The 17,308-nt window shown below is 42.8% G+C and overlaps 1 protein-coding gene across 2 annotated transcripts in view; it reads left to right on the top strand.

Moving 5' to 3' along the window:
* The window catches only part of TTC38 (tetratricopeptide repeat domain 38), a 35,747-nt gene extending 20,901 nt beyond the window's left edge, over window positions 1-14,846 (top strand). Inside the window, exons 7-15 of one of the 2 annotated variants that reach the window (XM_088478288.1) lie at window positions 1,330-1,449; window positions 2,359-2,418; window positions 4,847-4,885; window positions 6,282-6,363; window positions 9,472-9,637; window positions 9,868-10,027; window positions 13,358-13,431; window positions 14,340-14,438; window positions 14,610-14,846. In XM_088478288.1, the coding sequence (XP_088334414.1) occupies window positions 1,330-1,449; window positions 2,359-2,418; window positions 4,847-4,885; window positions 6,282-6,363; window positions 9,472-9,637; window positions 9,868-10,027; window positions 13,358-13,431; window positions 14,340-14,433 (795 nt within the window). In that variant the 3' untranslated portion in view covers window positions 14,434-14,438; window positions 14,610-14,846. Of the gene's footprint in view, window positions 1-1,329; window positions 1,450-2,358; window positions 2,419-4,846; window positions 4,886-6,281; window positions 6,364-9,471; window positions 9,638-9,867; window positions 10,028-13,357; window positions 13,432-14,339; window positions 14,566-14,609 lie in introns of those variants that run through there. The other variant, XM_088478287.1, reaches the window with a different exon arrangement.
* The last annotated feature ends 2,462 nt before the right edge of the window (window positions 14,847-17,308 follow it).

Genomic DNA, 17,308 nt, shown 5'->3' with positions numbered 1-17,308 from the left:
AGAATGCAACAATCGGCCGATTGCCTGCGTAATCGCAGTTGCGATCGCTGCCGAATCGGGCCCAAGGTTACATGTCAACAAATGTAATGTTTCAAGAACATCACATTCCAAAACTGGGGGCATTTATATGGATGAATATGAAGATGTATATTGTTACAACAGCTTTCTACTGAATTCTGGAACATGGTGGCGGGGATTCGCACCCATTCAGCCACCAGGGCATTAGTGAGGTTGGGCGATAAGGCCTGGCAAGCAGATGAATTTCCAATTTCTCCTGAAAGTGTTCGATGGGGTTGAGGTCAGGGCTCCGTGTAGGACAGATAAGTTCTTCCACACCAAACTCTGCAAACCATTTCTGTTAGAGCATATTTTGTGCACTGGGGTATTGCTGAAACAGGAAAGGGCCTTCCCCAAACTATTGCAGCAGTGCTGGAGCCACATAATTCTGTAGGCTGTCATTATACTGTATCCTTAACATTCCTCTCCACTGGAACTACAGCCCCAGAACACTATTCCTCCTCCACCAATCTTTACAGTTGTCAGTACACGTTTCCTTATTAACATTAGTAATAGCACACATATATTACACAGCAATTTACTGAGACTGTTTAGTCATTGACATCAGTGCCTGCCCCAGTGCATCTTACAATTTATATTCCCTACCCCACTGACACACACACACACACCAGGGTTATGCCTTTGGATTGTTGTTGGAAACCAAGTTAACCTGATAAACACTCAGAGGAATCGGGGAGAAAGTACAAACTCCATACTGTGCCAATGTGCTGCATTGGGACAGGAAGTGGTCTCCTGTGCCCTCCAAACTCTGATTTATTGGCCAGATGGTGGAGCATGATTAATAACACCAGATAACGTGTTTCTCCAATGGTGGCATTGTTTATATAAGTCCAGCCAATGTATGGCTTTGGTGATCTGAGGCTTGTGTGCAGCTGCTCAGCCATGAAAACCCAATCCACAGTTCTTGTGCTGACGTTGCTTCCAGACTCAGCTTGGAACCCGGTAGTGGAATAGTTTTCCGCCTTATGTGCTTCAGTACTTGTAGGCCCCGTTGTGTCAGCCAGTGTGGCCTACCGTCTCGCAGATGAGCTGTTGTTGCTCCTAGACATCTCCACAATAACAGCACATGACCGGAGCAGCCCTAGCAAGGCAGACATTGGAGGAACTGACTTGGTGGCTTCCTATGTCAGTCCCACATGGAAAGTCTAAGAGGCTAAGATGATCAGTTTGGCCAGCACATTAATATGCTTACAGTATTATAGTTCCTCTTTATGTAAGTGCTAAATCTATGCTGCTCGCTCTATTGTCCAGGCTCTGGCTATAAACCCGAAGGACGCTTGGTCTGTACACACCGTTGCCCATGTACATGAGATGAAGGCGGATGTAGAGGACGGCCTGTCCTTCATGCAAAAAACTGAGAACAACTGGAAGGTAAAATGTTGGGGATCTACAGTCAGCTATAGCTGTCTTAGCATCAGTCTTTTCTCCCTGATCACCAGTATAAATGGGACCACACCTAAGCTGAGTGCCACTTGTAGGAGATCTTCTGTAATTATACTCCAGCTATTGTAACAATAGAAAGCTGACCAAGGAAGCCCTTTGTATTTAGAATATGAGATGGGGTCCATATAAAACGTGGTCACCCTGCAGCTGAAATGTAATTCCGGTGCCGTCATTTGTTTATTGTATGGATGATGAAGACTTTTGGGGCCTTCAACATATAAGAGCACAGATTAAATGATCAATCGACTTTTCTTTTTTAGTGATCTCTCCCAATATCGCTCCTGACCTTTCCTCCTCCAGCCTTTACTGATCGGCATATCTCTATATATACTGTATATACTCTCCTCCTCACCTTTGTCAAGTACATAGAGGGGATGGAGATTGTATAGTCAGGATGTCATCAGGCAACATGTAGACATTCTCAGAATGTGGGCATGTGGGTTAGGCTGCGGAGTGGGGTTAGGGTTAGACACTAGGGGGAGGTTAGGGTTAGGCTGCATGGAGAATAGGGATCGACACTGGGGGGGGTTAGGGTTAGGCACTAGATTGAGGTGTAGGGGAAGAATACGTACTTGACGCTGGAGGATCAGAGGTTTGCCCCAGAAGTGATGGTCACATGACAGCCGGGACACACAAGCTGCGGGTAAGTGACCGCAGGGCCACCAGGGACCATATGTCAACATTCAAACATGTTGACATTTCATCACTGTCTACATGATGGTTGTCGACATATCCTACCACACCCCCAAAAAGAGCCTTATGGCCTATTTAGTTTTGCTCTTTATGTTTCTGTTTTTGGATAATAATAACAGTTATTTGTTTTGTGTTCTCCCGTAGGGAAGTGACATGCTCGCCTGCCATGTGTACTGGCACTGGGCCCTATATTATATAGAAAAGGTCAGACATTTCATTTTCTAACATTTCAGATATGTGACACTGTCCTGTCTCCATGGTGTAATAATTTAAGGCGTTTCCTTTCTTATCGAGATGTGTTACCATAGGGCACTTAAGCTGGGTACACACTGACAGGTATATTGGCCGATCGATTGATTGGCCAATATATCCGCTGCCCATCTGCCAGTGTGTACCCGCGATATGTCTGAACAGCGTCGTTCACCGACTTATCGCATTGGCTGTGCTGCACAGCCGATGGCCAGATATGTCTGCAGACCGCCCGTATACACACACAGCGGCAGCCGCGGAGAGGGGGGCAGGACACTCACACCGGCCGCCGGGACCCGCGGGCAGAAGCAGATGATGGCCGCTCAGTGTGTATGAACGACCATCATCTGCAGATATATCACGTAGGTGTGTACCCACCTTAACTATACAGATAAACTGAGCATTTACATTGTATACAAGTTTATTTTTAAGCTATTTATGTGGTTTAATTTGGCTCACGTTCCTCAATGAAGCCAAATTTGTATGACATGAAAATACAACTAAGATTCTAACATCACCCACAACAGAACATACAGCCTGGAATCTCATCTAAGCCTGAAAAAGTGTGAGTTATCTGTTCAAGTGTCTCTGCTCCAATCTGTCAGCGTGTGTGTGTGTATATATATATATATATATATATATATATATATACATACATATATACACAGTGCATCCGGAAAGTATTCACAACGCTTCACTTTTTTCCACATTTTGTTATGTTACAGCCTTATTCCAAAATGGAATAAATTCATTTTTGTCCTCAAAATTCTACACACAGTACCCATAATGACAACGTGTAAAAAGTTTTTTTGAGATTTTTGCAAATTTAATAAAAAAAAAAAAAAAAACACTGATGGAGGCCACTGTGCTTATTGGAGCCTTCAAAGCAGCAGATATTTTTCTATACCCATCTCCAGATTTGTGCCTAAAGACAATCCTGTCTCGGAGGTCTACAGACAATCCCTTGGACTTCATGCTTGGTTTGTGCTCTGACATGCACTGTCAAGTGTGGGACCTTATATAGACAGGTGTATGCCTTTCAAAATCATGTCCAATCAACTGAATTTACCACAGGTGGACTCCAATTAAGCTGTATGAACATCTCAAGGATGATCAGTTGAAACAGGATGCACCTGAGCTTTATGGCAAAGGCCGTGAATACTTATGTACATGTGATTTCTTAGTTTTTTTTTAAATTAAATTTGCAAAAATTGCAAAAATACCCAAAACTTTTTACACGCTGTCATTATGGGATATAGGCCCTCATTCAGAGCCGTACGCTCTGAGCAGAGCGCACGCTCTGAATGAGGGCCGCCCTCCATAAAAATGGAGCGTCCTCCTGGACGCTCGTATAGCTGTGGGTCACCACCCACAGCCTATATGAGCATGCATTTTGATGGCCGCGATGGTCGTGACCATCGCGACCATTGAAACTGCGAGCCGGAGCCTGCGGTTGAGGTTTTCAACCGCAAGCTCCAGAGTGATTTTGGCTCTATCAGAGCCAAAATCACTCCCACTGACATCACTAGTGATGTCAGTGGGCCGGCTTCTGACGGGAGGCGTTCCCGTGGGAACGCCCCCGTCAGGGAGGCACGCCCCCGGCACGCCCACCAAAGGGGGCGTGCTGTCAATCAACATCGACAGCACGCCCCCTTTGATCAGACACAACGAGCGAAGGACTTTCCTTCGCTCGTCGCGTCTGGCGCATGCGCACGACGGAGCTCCCTCCGTCGTGCGCATGCTCAGTGAAGAACATCGACCCACTTGCGAGCGGACTGCCGCTCGCGAGTGGGTCTGAATCAGGCCCATAGTGAATAGAACTTTAAGGACAAAAATGAATTTATTCCTTTTTGGAATAAGGCTGTAACATAACAAAATGTGGAAAAGGTGAAGCGCTGTGAATACTTTCCGGATGCACTGTAGATAACACACGTTACCTATGAGACGGCAAGTCAGTTATCAAACTATAGAACTTTACAATTCTATGCTCTTTTCCCATTACAAAGTGATATTTCCCTGTAAAGCAATATATATAAGAATATTATGTCAAGAGATGGCAGACTGTATGCTCTATAGTTGTAGTTGGGTGAAAATGGTTATCAAATGGCTATATTGCTGTGATCTGTTTCACATAAACTTTAGTACTGTTAATGTTCAATCATTTACTCACTTACACATTAATTTTATTGATTTTGCATAATGATTAATGTGTTTCTTGTACCTCATAAATGTCCAACTGCTTATATTTTTATAGCCACTAGTGATCATTAAGTTACATTATTTGCCATTAGTAATAATATGGCTCTATCTAGTATTCACCAAGAAGGGCCTATAGTAGTTTACACTATGGACTAACGCAGTGTTTGAACCCACACTCTTCCAGGGAGAATATGAGGCTGCCCTGACAGTGTACGATAATCAGGTAAGTACAGGGTACTTGTGTATAGCAATTCAAAATCCCTGCAAATAATCTATGAATGTGCTTTAGTGCCCAAACGTTTCTGTCTATTTTTAATAAAATGTAAAGAAAACTGAAATCCAAAACAATGTGATTGCCCGATATCAGCATACAGCTTAACTTCTCCCTGCTTTATACAATAAAAAATTGTGACAGGTGAGAGTACATCCAATCTGAAATTCTGTTATATGAAACAGGACGGTAGGAGGCTTTGCCCAGTGTCACCCCAAGTCTCCACTGACACTTTGCTAAATAGCAAAACTGAATGAAGAGCAACCAGACAGAAGAAGCCACATCCGGCCTCTTTGGCCCAGTGTCTTAATGAAATCATACAGGACACAACGTTGAAATTACAGTCTGTTGTACTGCTGTGGCTCTGTGAAGGGATTCACTCATTTATGGAGCTTGTTTTAGCAGAGTAAGCCTACATACATGTCAGTCACATTATGCCGACTGCTTTAGAGTGACATATGAGAACACTATAATATAGTTGATTGAGGATAATAGTTACCAGGCTTATAATTCAGAACATACATAGTGTTCATTCTAGCACCCTGCACCTGTCGCAGCCTGTGCAGTTCCTCTTTCCAGCTTGGGGTTTCGCTCTCTGCTCTGGAACTTCTAGCACACTCAGCTAATTCAACAAGCTTCTGAGTTATAGACCAGAGTGTGCTAGAATCACCAGAGCAGAGAGCGACACCCCAGGCAGGAAAGAGGAAGTTCACGGGTTGTAACAGGGTGTTAGAATGAACACTAGCACAACACAGCAGTTGGTCTGTAGTAATTTGTAGTTGATTTGTTGCTATTTAGTACCTTAGTGAATTGGTCTAGCTTGTTGGTAAAGTAGTCGGTGGGGGGGAAATGTAGTAGCTGGCGAGATGGAGGCATCGGCGTAATTATGGCGAGTCTGCTCGATGATATAAAGCAGTAAATTAAAACCGTTATATAGCGGCAATAATTTAAAATGCAAAACCAGGTTAGTTTTATTCAGGGGGGGGTTGGAAGTACAGAGTGGTGTTCCAAATTTGAATAAACCGATACCAGTGACAAATGTGCATTGCCAAGTTCATTCTCGTAGCCTGCCATAGTCATTCATGTACAATAAAATAATAATAACAATTATTCATGGGATTGCTGCTGTTATAAGATCCATATATTCTGGGAGAACACTGCCCCTAGTGGTTGTAGGTTTAGCTGCAGTAAAGAGAATGTGTGCTCTTCATATCATTTAAAAGTGTGCCAAGTATTTTTGGTGTATACAAACAACCATGTGATACACCTTTTATAGCTGCCAGCCAATCGCACAGCTGCAAAATGTAACATTGCTCATTAATGCCGTGGGTTATATCCTCTATCATAGATTGCCCCTTTTTGTTTCACAAGCGGAAGCCTGCTGGATATCGTAGATAATTCATCTCTACTACATCGACTCCAGATGGAAGGTATGGGTCTTTGCCTGTTAGATTTGTTTGAATCTCCAGTTGTGTATAGGATAAATCCAGCTAAGTGGCTGCCATAGACTGGCATCCACTGGGGACACTGGAACCACGGGGCATAGAGGTGGCTATAATAACTTAGACTCTCACTGAAGTCCTGGCTCCTCCCCCTCTATATCCCATTGTCGGGAGTCAGTCGGGTTTTTTTCTATATTCTGATTATGAACAGGGTGGTTCTCTGTATGTTGCTGTCTATGGCAGTGTTTTATTATTAATTTAACTAATTTTTATTTATTATACATTTATTTGTCTTACCTTCATTTTAGCTGCCACATTTCCAACTGCCATCCCTCACTCCTCCTTCTATCATAGGTGGTCACTGACTGCTCTGTGTGGCAGCTGCTGCTATAATGACCGCTTTTTCTGACCAGGCTCCTGAGGCGTGGCAGTTCACCGTTCCTCTCCTCCTTCACATAAACACACGTCTTCATTTCAACATGTTCGAGATGAAGGGCCTGAGACTGGTGAAATATGGTAGGAACTCAATTTCCTGATGACCATGGACATTAGGAAAATGTTCTTGCGTGTCCCAATCTTTGGGTTCACCAATGTCTACTCAGACTTGCAGTCCTGATTCAAGATTTTTTCAGTTTGGGGCTCTCATTTTTGACCTAGCAACAGCATCACGGCTTTTGCTTAAATCATAGCTGCGATGGAGGCTCTCTAAGTGCCAGAGATGTCAGTCATTCATCACTTGGACAGCCTGTGATTCATGGCAGGATCCTCGTCTCTACTTCAGGCCTATATACAGATCTTCAGGTTTCATGAGTGGCCATCACCTGCCAAAATAAAAACAGCCTAGTCCCTACTGAGCGTAGGATCTTTCTAGGATTCCTATGGAACTCCATACAGATGAGAATTCTTAACAGAACACAGGATTCTCTCATTGCAGAGTCTAACGGGGATTCTATTGTCTCTCAGACATAGGTCACTTTGCTTAGACATATGAGTCCTAGGGAAGTTGGTCTCTCATGCCGTCCAATTTCCAGAGACTACTTTCAAAATGGAGCTATCACCCATCCAGCCAACTCACACGGGTGTCACCCAAAACACTTTGTTGCTCTTTTGGTGGCTCAGGACAAACAACATCAACATTGGTTGTGACTTCACCATGTGATACTGGACATTTCGGCACAAGTGATACCAGGTGGTTTGTTACTTTTCAGGGACGTATACTGGGACTATGATACCAAAAGGAATCAGGTCATGGAATTAAGAGCATTTTAAAAACTCTTGTGAAAGCACAAGCTTTCCTAAGTAAAATGCCTCAGCAGGGAGAGCACCATAAGCTCCTTGGTGATGAAAGAAATCAAAAGGAATCGTGTTGAGTGGAACTAAATGATCCATAGCTCGCTGTGCTATTCATTCCAGGAGTAGAGTATTGCATTGTGGACAATAGTCACTTCATCTAGATTTATTTCTACAGATAGTTGAGATGTGAGGTCAAATGGAAATCAACATGATGGTCGTAGACTACTATTATTGAAGGTCAAGGCATCTAAAAGTAATCCCTAGAAGATGCCAGGTCGGAACGTTAACTTGTTTACCTGCATCTCTATTAGTTGTCTTACCAAGGGCTCATTTAGATAAGAGAGAGGTGTTCTTCTAGTTTTTGTAGCACCGGAATGGACAAGAATATCATGGTGCAGGGATGTTCTAAAAATGTCAAGAGGCCCATCATGATGTCTTCTGATTGATGGGGTTTGAGGATTAATTCCTTCTGAATTTAAGATACGAGTACAATGCTGTACTCCTTCAGCAAGGAGTACACTGCATCTCCAGCCTCAATATATACAGTACATCCTAGTATTGACTTTACAAACTTCTGTACTTGAACCTTTGGTTTCTGTGGAAATTAAATTTCAAAATCAAACTGTTTTTGTGTTGGCCATATCTGTGAAAATAGAGTTAGGGGCTCTCACAGATTTCAAAACATATATATTTTTCTGTAGGCAGCTTATGACCTCATACATATATTACATAAGGAATGATCTTCCAAAGTTGACAACTCTTTCCTCCCTTTTGACGTTGTCAGGTCATGAAAAAATTGTACCTTGATAGGATGGCAAATTTCCAAAAGACAGATAGTCTCCTAAGTCCATTGAGTCACGCAAAGTAGGGGTTGCGACAAAAGCAAATTATTGATAAATTAATTACTACTGTAATTAAGCAGGATAACTTGTTCCTGCAAAAATAGAGCAGGCCACTTCTCTTTTCTTCATCAGGTGGCCTTGGTGGCGGTGGAGCAGCTGTGTCGGGTGCCTAACTGGTCTTATGTCGCAAGTTCTTGAAGTTGAAAACGTTTGCTTCCGAATATAGTTTTTTATTTGCGCAGAGCATTTCCTCTTGCAGGGACAGCTTTGGAAACTCCCTTGGCTCTGGTGTCCCCCCAAAGGATCCAAGAGAAAAAGAGATTGTTACTTTTCACTAAGTCCTCTGGGGGAATTTCTTAGTGTCTTAGCTCCTACAGCCACCATTATAGCCCAAGGTTCCAGTGTCCCCCAATGGATTTTGATAAAAGGATGTAATGTAATTAGTAATATTTTTCCCCCTCTGGTTAGATGTATAGAGTATATCTCACAACTCTGTTTCCCACTGTGTTTACAGTAATTTCCACTGGATACTGCTAATGGACCACATTCCCTACCATGTGATTTTCTCCCAACATCACAAGTGTTTCAGACACCAAGAGCAGAAAGCAATTGATGCAGTTGAAGAAATAACATGGCAGATAAGGCAAAATAGCTATCCATTGTTACCATAGAGGAGATAAGATGTTAGATTACGCTATTGGTAATTCAACCTTTAATACAACATTAGGTGTTACTATCCCCCGTGTGAATGATGCATTCCAGACTAGGAAAAGTAGAAGTGGACAGTTGTATCACTTATCTGACGAGAAATATATTTACAATTCCAGCATCTAGAATTTCAGGACTGAGAATACCCTTTATGTAAATAGACATTTCAGATTAACCAACTTGGTTCCCATGACATATTTCCAGCCAAATTCAGGAGAACCCTAATTTCTGTCACTTCTTGTGTCCTATCCAGGTGTGGATGTGGGAAACCGATGGGGAAAACTTCTCCAAGTTACAAAGAAGCATACCTACGATCACATGCTGATTTTCAATGACCTTCACTTCTTAATGTCTTCCTTGGGCTCAAAGGATCATGAGATGACAACCCAGCTTCTGGAATCTCTGCGGGAGCTTTCTAAGTAGGCAACAGGCTTGTTATCCTCCTAAAGTCATCTCTCCCTCCCTAGCAGAATAGTGAGGTTCAGCTCCCGAGGACTCTACGCTACGTACAGCCTATCCAGTCAAGGAGAGGGATGAATATAATGAAAAAAGATAATCCAGGGTGGACACTTCCTTTTCTTAAATACACAAAATTGATTGATCTTAGGTAACAGTATCCTCTGTAACACATAAATAACTTTACTTTCAGATCACCGGGTGAGAACCATGAACACTCGCTGATTGGTCATCTTGGCCTCCCGCTGTGCCAGGCTCTCGTAGAGTTCGACAGTCGTAATTACAACAAGGTCATAGAGCTGATGTTTCCCATTCGATACAAGATACCTAAAATAGGGGGCAGTAACGCTCAGGTAATGGCTATCGCATCTTTTCCAACATGTATTTATTTATAATAGAATTGATAATACCACAAGAAGATCATTTTCATGTAGAAGTTAATTTGGTGGTTTAGATTCTTTTACATACCATGCACTTAATATGCAACTGTTCTGCGGCATAAAAGGCTAAAAATAACATAAATCGTTACATAAAGTATTCTATAACATATTACTGCTACCAGCGCAACCAACATTAAATTATGATAAAATTAATGATTTGCTTGAAAACAAAACAATGCTTAATTATCAGTAGTAATTACATACTGGACCTGGCATCTGCCAAAATGTACACTGATTTACAGAAAATAAAAAAACAATGAGACTGTCAGGTGCACTCCACAGTGAATATAGAAAAAGCAAGGCTCCACTAATACATCATTTTTATTTGTTTTTTATACTTTTAGTATTTCGTTATTTCTTTTAAAATCTTTATTTTATTATAAGAGAAAAAAATATATATAAAATAATAGATACGGTGTAAACAGTAGGAAAAAAGTGTTTAACAATATCCTGATTATCCCTTTGGGTCACGTATTCATGTTATAAATAACCATTTGGAGTTATGCAAAGTGAATGGATTTGTCTGCTTAATCCAGGAATGGGGAACCTCAGGCCCGGGGGCTGTATAAGGCCCCCGGAATCATTTGGTCTGGCCCTCAGAGCTATTATCGGTCCTTTCTGCCTAGAATGGCACCCTGCAGCCAGAATCTATGCAGCAGTGCCACCTGGAGCGTCCTTAGGATGCTTCAGACGGTCACATCACTGCCCTTACAGCTCCCCGGAGCATCCACAGGATGCTCCAGGCATTGCTGTAATCACCGGTGATTGTGGCCCCGCCCCTTTGTGATGTCACACAGAGGGGCATGTTATATATATCAAAATGGCCCTCGGCAGAAAAAAGGTTCCCTACCCCTGGTTTAATCGATACCAATATTTGAGGTTTATTATTAACAAATGCAGAACAAATTCTCAAAGTTGTGAATCATTTGCAACATTTGTTTCACTGTTGCCAGTGAGTCAAAATGTTTCCGTATATTTGATACATGATAGCTGTCCTTAATCAGGCTGTATGAGGGTTTTTTTTTCACTCAGGCAGTGATTCACTAGTCAGTATGCTAATAATATATGTCAGTTACTGAACGCCGTTCACCCTATATCAGGTAATTATGTCCATTTGACATTATGCATTATTTATTCCAAAGTGTAATCCCCATGTAAAGATTAGAACAATCTTTTCAGGCAAATAGCTGTAGCACTTGGTTATAGCATCGCTGCGCAATAATTTGTGTAGCTTGAAGCACAGATGCTATTAGCCTGCTGCACCGTGTCTCTGATATTGATACGTATGGTGCAGGTGATCACCACTCCGGGGCAGCTACATTTTGGGATTATATCAGTGCATTAGGACAATCGTGCGGCGGACAATTAGGTAATGTTTATAACATGTATTTTAACAACTCTTAGGACATGTTTGCCCTCGTGACCCAGCGGTCTCAGACGCCGATGCACGTTTCGACAGATATCCGGCTTCTTTAGGGAAAGCCAAATGATCGGCCTTGCTCAGTTTAAATACCTGGTCATCAGTCACCATTGTTGGGGGGGGCCTGTCTGCCCGGTAATAGGTAACTGTCATTAGGGGGCGTAGTATATGCCCTGTCCTCGTATACTGTTCTTAGGGAACATGTATACATCGTCTTCAAAACGGGGTATGATCATAGTAATAGGACAAATTCTTATATGTTATAATAAGAAGGTAATATATCCCTTGTTTAAAGTCCAACATATGTTTGTTGCTAATCCTTAATAGTGGATATTCTCCTTTTCTCTAAATTGGATATTTAAATATTAATCCCTGTTATGTTATGGTTAAGTAACTAATTATTAATTATTGGTATATTCATATTGGAAAAATTTGTATCATACCATATATGTCTGATTACGTGTGACTGCTTATCCGGCTTCATCAGGGCAAGCCGAGTTATCGGCTTTGCTCTGAGTCAGTACCCGGTCCTTTCTGCCAAAATGTGTTTTATGTATGTAATTGATGTCCGGATGCAACTTACTTAGTGATGTAGCCAATGCATGTACTTCATATTCCGGTTGTCCCTCTATGTTGCAGTATAATGTGTTCAATTAACAACTTGTTCTTTGGAGTCCTGATCCTCCTTAAATCTTTAACAATTCAAAGAATCAGAACAGTTACTTTGTATCACTTGTCAGAGGGGCTGATTCATAAAGAGGACGGAATTGCAAAGCTGCACAAAAGAAACCTTAGACTCAGGTGTGGGCAGCTGCTGGGAGATTCTCTTCCTTCAGCCACCAATCTCAGAATGACTTCATGGCCCCTCGGCACCTCCCCCTAGTGTGTCCCTTTCACTGTGGCCAGCAGTGATCGGGCAACCTGGTCTCACCCCCCTCCCTCCCGGAGGCTGTAGAGAGGAGCAGGCGCTGGTAAATCCAGCACTGCCCCAATGTGTTTTTAACCAGCAGCTGCATAGGGCAGCAGCTACTGGGGATACAACTCCGTCCTCACACTGTGTACACCCAGCGGCTGCAGTGAGCAGCAGCCGGCGGTAAATCCAGCTCGCCCCCCTGTCCCCACTGATGTGAGGAAGCCAGCGCTGCCTGCCTGTAGAGAGGAGCAGCCTTCAGTATACCCAGTGTATGCATAGTAGGGATGGCCATCGACCATCGGTAGTTAAGAACCATCGATGGTTAGCTACTGATGGTCAATGTTTTGCCATCGATGGCAGAGAATCAATGGTTCTCTGCCATTGATGGCAGTTTGGGAACCGATTTTTTTTTTTTTTTCTGGTTCTTGATGTTATGGGACTCAACCTCACCACCCTGCTAAACCCCACCCCCGGTGCCAATTGGTCACCTCACCACCCTGCAGCTTGCTAAACCCCACCCCCGGTGCCAATTGGTCACCTCACCACCCTGCAGCTTGCTAAACTCCGCCCCCGGTGCCAATTGGTCCACAAGGGGTTCAAACCATCAATGGTTTACCATAGATAGCTTTGTGCCATTGACAATAGCTGCGATGGTCGCAAAAGCAAGATCATTGCTGGTCCAATATATCAGTGCCGGATTTTGTTAAATATTGATATTCTTGTTTATTTGTTTAGATTTTTTTTTATTTTTTGTTAAATAAAATCGTGTTGGATAAGTTTAAATAGATGTTCTTGAACTAATTCAATCATAAAAATAAAAAGACAATTTTTGAGCGGTTTTTGGAAAAAATATTAGCCAGAAAAGTACAAAGTGTAGTTATCGGTTTTATTTCTCCATTCTGTATTCCAGAGAGACCTCTTCAACCAAGTTCTCATCCATTCTGCGATGCAGAGTAACACAAAGTCATGCCAGAACTTAGCCAGGTACAAGAAACCCAAAATGTCCTCTGCATAGCTACACATTACAACAAATGTTTTACCAGGCTCATCCAGGGGAACTAATAAGTGTGTTACAGTGGCAAACGCAGGATTTCCAGAGGGGGGTTTCCAAATGCTTAATTTTAGAGCGAGTGCAGCCTGTCAATGATGACGGCATAATTAGTACTTAACCAGCTTAAATAAGCGTCATACAAAGTGTATTGTGTGTATTAATTCCAGCATATACAGGACCAGTGGTCACAGTAACCCATTAGAAGTGGCAGTAGAGTAGAGCTGAATGTATTTATATTAGTTGTGGGCACCATTCCAGACTATTGGAGCAAGCCCGTGAGCCTGGAGGAGCAGCAGAAGAACCTAGCACTGCCCTGGACATACTGTATATGTACATATTGGGCACTATAGCAGTGCATCTCTAACCGTGTATGTTTTCCAGATCTACTAGTTGGTGCACAGGTTATTTAATACTGGCTGATACATGTTAAAAGAGCCACAGGTGGTGCTAATTATTTCATTTGTGATACTGACAAGATCATGCAGCACTAGTAACAATCTATTATATTGCTATTTCTATTGTGGTCATGGTGTGGGCTGGGGAGGGGGGTTTCCAGGCAGTCGGAACCCCCCCCCCTCCCCCTGCGTTTTCCTATGTGTTAGTGATGAGCATTAGAATCCATTAGAAACTTCTCAGGGCTAGACCAGACTAGGGCGTATCGGAGCATTAGATGGTTTTGGGGGCTAGACCAACCTGTAGCCAATCAAATTAGCTTTATTGGGGATAGACCAAGCATTACAGCATTCAAAAGTCAAAGTTTACAGTTATGTGCAAAATATGACCATATAAAACATACATCACACAATGTCACAGATAATGTCATTTATTTCTGTCTCTACAGATGCCTTTTAATTGAGAGAGAAGCTTTGAGACCCAACTCACCCCTGACAGAGAGACTTATGAGGAGAGCTTCTGCCGTTCATAACCTGGCATAGACTCAGTGCGCAGAATTCTGATACATCTACCACCAATTCTGCTTAATAAAAAATAATAATCACATTAATTACCGTATTGGTTGCAGAGTACATTTTAATTGAGAACTATAATAAATATGTTTGTTGTATAAACTGTTAACAAAATTATTTTTCTATCTTCTATTAAAATTATCCAGTTGTTCAAACACTGCGAATCAGAAAATAACAGCTCCTGCTTTGGATATACCTCGCGTCGTGCAATAATGGGCTGAGAGACGGTGACGCCACCTTATGAAGGACGATAAATGTAAATGGACAGAAAGGAGGATGTTTTTCAATAAAAACAAAATAAATCAATGAGGGTTATTTACTAAATTTGCTTAAATGTCTCATATTAACCAATCAGACCTGATTTCTCAGTATGCGCTTCACAAATCGCTGCTATGCCGATGCTTTGAGAAAAATTACGTTTTACGGTTACAAATGATGATTCTTTCGCATAAATCTCTCTAAAAAGAGAAAAAAGCGTCTTGGTCATTTTGCATCTGAGCTGTGATTTAAGCAGCTATTAGAGATTAGGGGATAGATCCACTGAAGCTTGTAAAGCAGACAGGTGGTGGCATTGCCCATAGCAACAATCAGATGCTGTCTGTCATTTTCTAGAAATGCAATAGAGAAATGATAGCTAAAATCTGATTGGTTGCTATGGGGAACATCACTTTTAGAAGCTTTAGTAAGTCCTACCCCTAAGGGAGAAATGTATCAAACCTTCAAAGAGTGAAGTTGCCCATAGCAATCAATCCGTATCTATCATTTATTAAGTACATTCTATAAAATGATAGGTAGAAGCTGATTAGTTGCTATGGACAACTTCTCCATTCTTTATAAGGTTTGATACATCTCCTAAGGGCCTGACAGAGGCCCTGAGTCAGAGCCGGACGCTCTGACAGAGCGCTCGCTCTGAATCAGGGCCATCCCTGCTCCTTTTTGGAGCGGCCTCCTGCCCGCTCGCATAGCTGCGGTAGGGTCTCGCTGCCGCAAGCCCTGGAGTGCTTTTGGCTCTATCAGAGCCAAAAGCACTCCCACTGACATCACTAGTGATGTCATTGGGGCCGGCCCCAGACGGTAGGCGTTCCCATGGCAACGCCTCCGTCTGGGCAGCCACGCCCCCAGCACGCCAACCAAAGGGGGCGTGCTGTCACTCACCATCGACAGCACGCCCCCTTTGGTGCGAGACCCATGACGACGGCTTGGCCGTCGTTATTCGGGTCTCGCGCATGCGCACGATGGAGCCGCCTCCGTCGTGTGCATGCGCACTTGGGCAACATCGACCCACTTGCGAGCATTCAGCACTCGCGAGCGGGTCTGAATCAGGCCCAGAGTTATTTCAAAATATGAGCAAATTGTTAATAGAAAAAGTGCACAAAGCAATTGCGTATTTCTGTCCATATATAGAGCTGTGCGCGTACTGAGAGGTGTACGGCTACGCATTGGCACCTGGTTTATGTCAGTGTATGAGGACCAGCCCTATAGCAAGGAGAGAAGATAGGTCTCCTGACAGGGGTAGGTATATACACCTAATTACAGGTGTGTATCCCTTACTGCACTTGGCTTACATCAGATCGCCTCCTCTCTCCCCTGTTCTCCCTCCGGTCCTAAGGCATCACAAGTGCCGGATAGGTGCAATCCCACATCTGCATTCATTCTATTCCTGAGCCTGCAAAAACCACGTCACACCATGCAAAACACACAAACATTCAGACGCTAGCACTGTGGGAACTAATACAGACACTGTATCAATGAGATGTGTCTATTGCAGAAAGGTTATAGCTAGTCCCAAACAATACACCACAGAGAGAACAGCACTAATGATGTCCCACTGATTTCATTGCCGAATTTACCAAATGCAAAATGTTTGGCTTAAAACATTCATTTATTTAAACTATAATCTAAAATCTCACATCATTCAATGAACAATAATATAAGCGCACTTCACATAGTGACGGAGTCTAAAGCTGGGTACACATTAGACGACTTGGCAATCTTCCCAATGGTCGGGGGATTTTCCTTTGCCCCGGACCATGCAACATTGCCGGTACACATTACATTTATTGAATGACAGAACAATGTGTTGTTCCGTCCTTCATTAATATGCACTGCACCACATGCAATATCTTCTGATCCGCCTGCACTGCGATGAACGATACATGAGAATGCGCAATAGTGCATATACACTGGACAGTGTTGTTCCGTCATTAATATGCACAGCAGGCCGATCTGAAGATCTGATGAACGATACACGATAGTGAGCGATAGTGCATATACACTGGACGGTGTTGTTCCGTCAGTAATATGCACAGCAGGCCGATCTGATGAACCATACACGATAGTGAGCAATAGTGCATATACACTGGACAGTGTTGTTCCGTCATTAATATGCACAGCAGGCCGATCTGAAGATGTGATGAATGATACATGATAGTGAGCAATAGTGCATATACACTGGATGGTGTTGTTCCATCATTAATATGCACAGCAGGCCGATCTGAAGATCTGATGAGCGATACACGATAGTGAGCAATAGTGCATATACACTGGACAGTGTTGTTCCGTCATTAATATGCACAGCAGGCCGATCTGAAGATGTGATGAACGATACACGATATTGAGCAATAGTGCATATACACTGGACGGTGTTGTTCCGTCATTAATATGCACAGCAGGCCGATCTGAAGATGTGATGAACGATACAAGATAGTGAGCAATAGTGCATATACACTGGACGGTGTTGTTCCATCAGTAATATGCACAGCAGGCCGATCTGAAGATCTGATGAACGATACACGATAGTGAGCAATAGTGCATATACACTGGACAGTGTTGTTCCGTCATTAAT

The sequence above is a fragment of the Taudactylus pleione genome, unplaced genomic scaffold (genome assembly GCF_031769625.1).
Source record: "Taudactylus pleione unplaced genomic scaffold, aTauple2 ptg000212l, whole genome shotgun sequence".
Classification (NCBI taxonomy): domain Eukaryota; kingdom Metazoa; phylum Chordata; class Amphibia; order Anura; family Myobatrachidae; genus Taudactylus; species Taudactylus pleione.
Note: the sequence above shows the minus strand (reverse complement) of the source record. Positions and strands in the feature narration are given on the sequence as shown.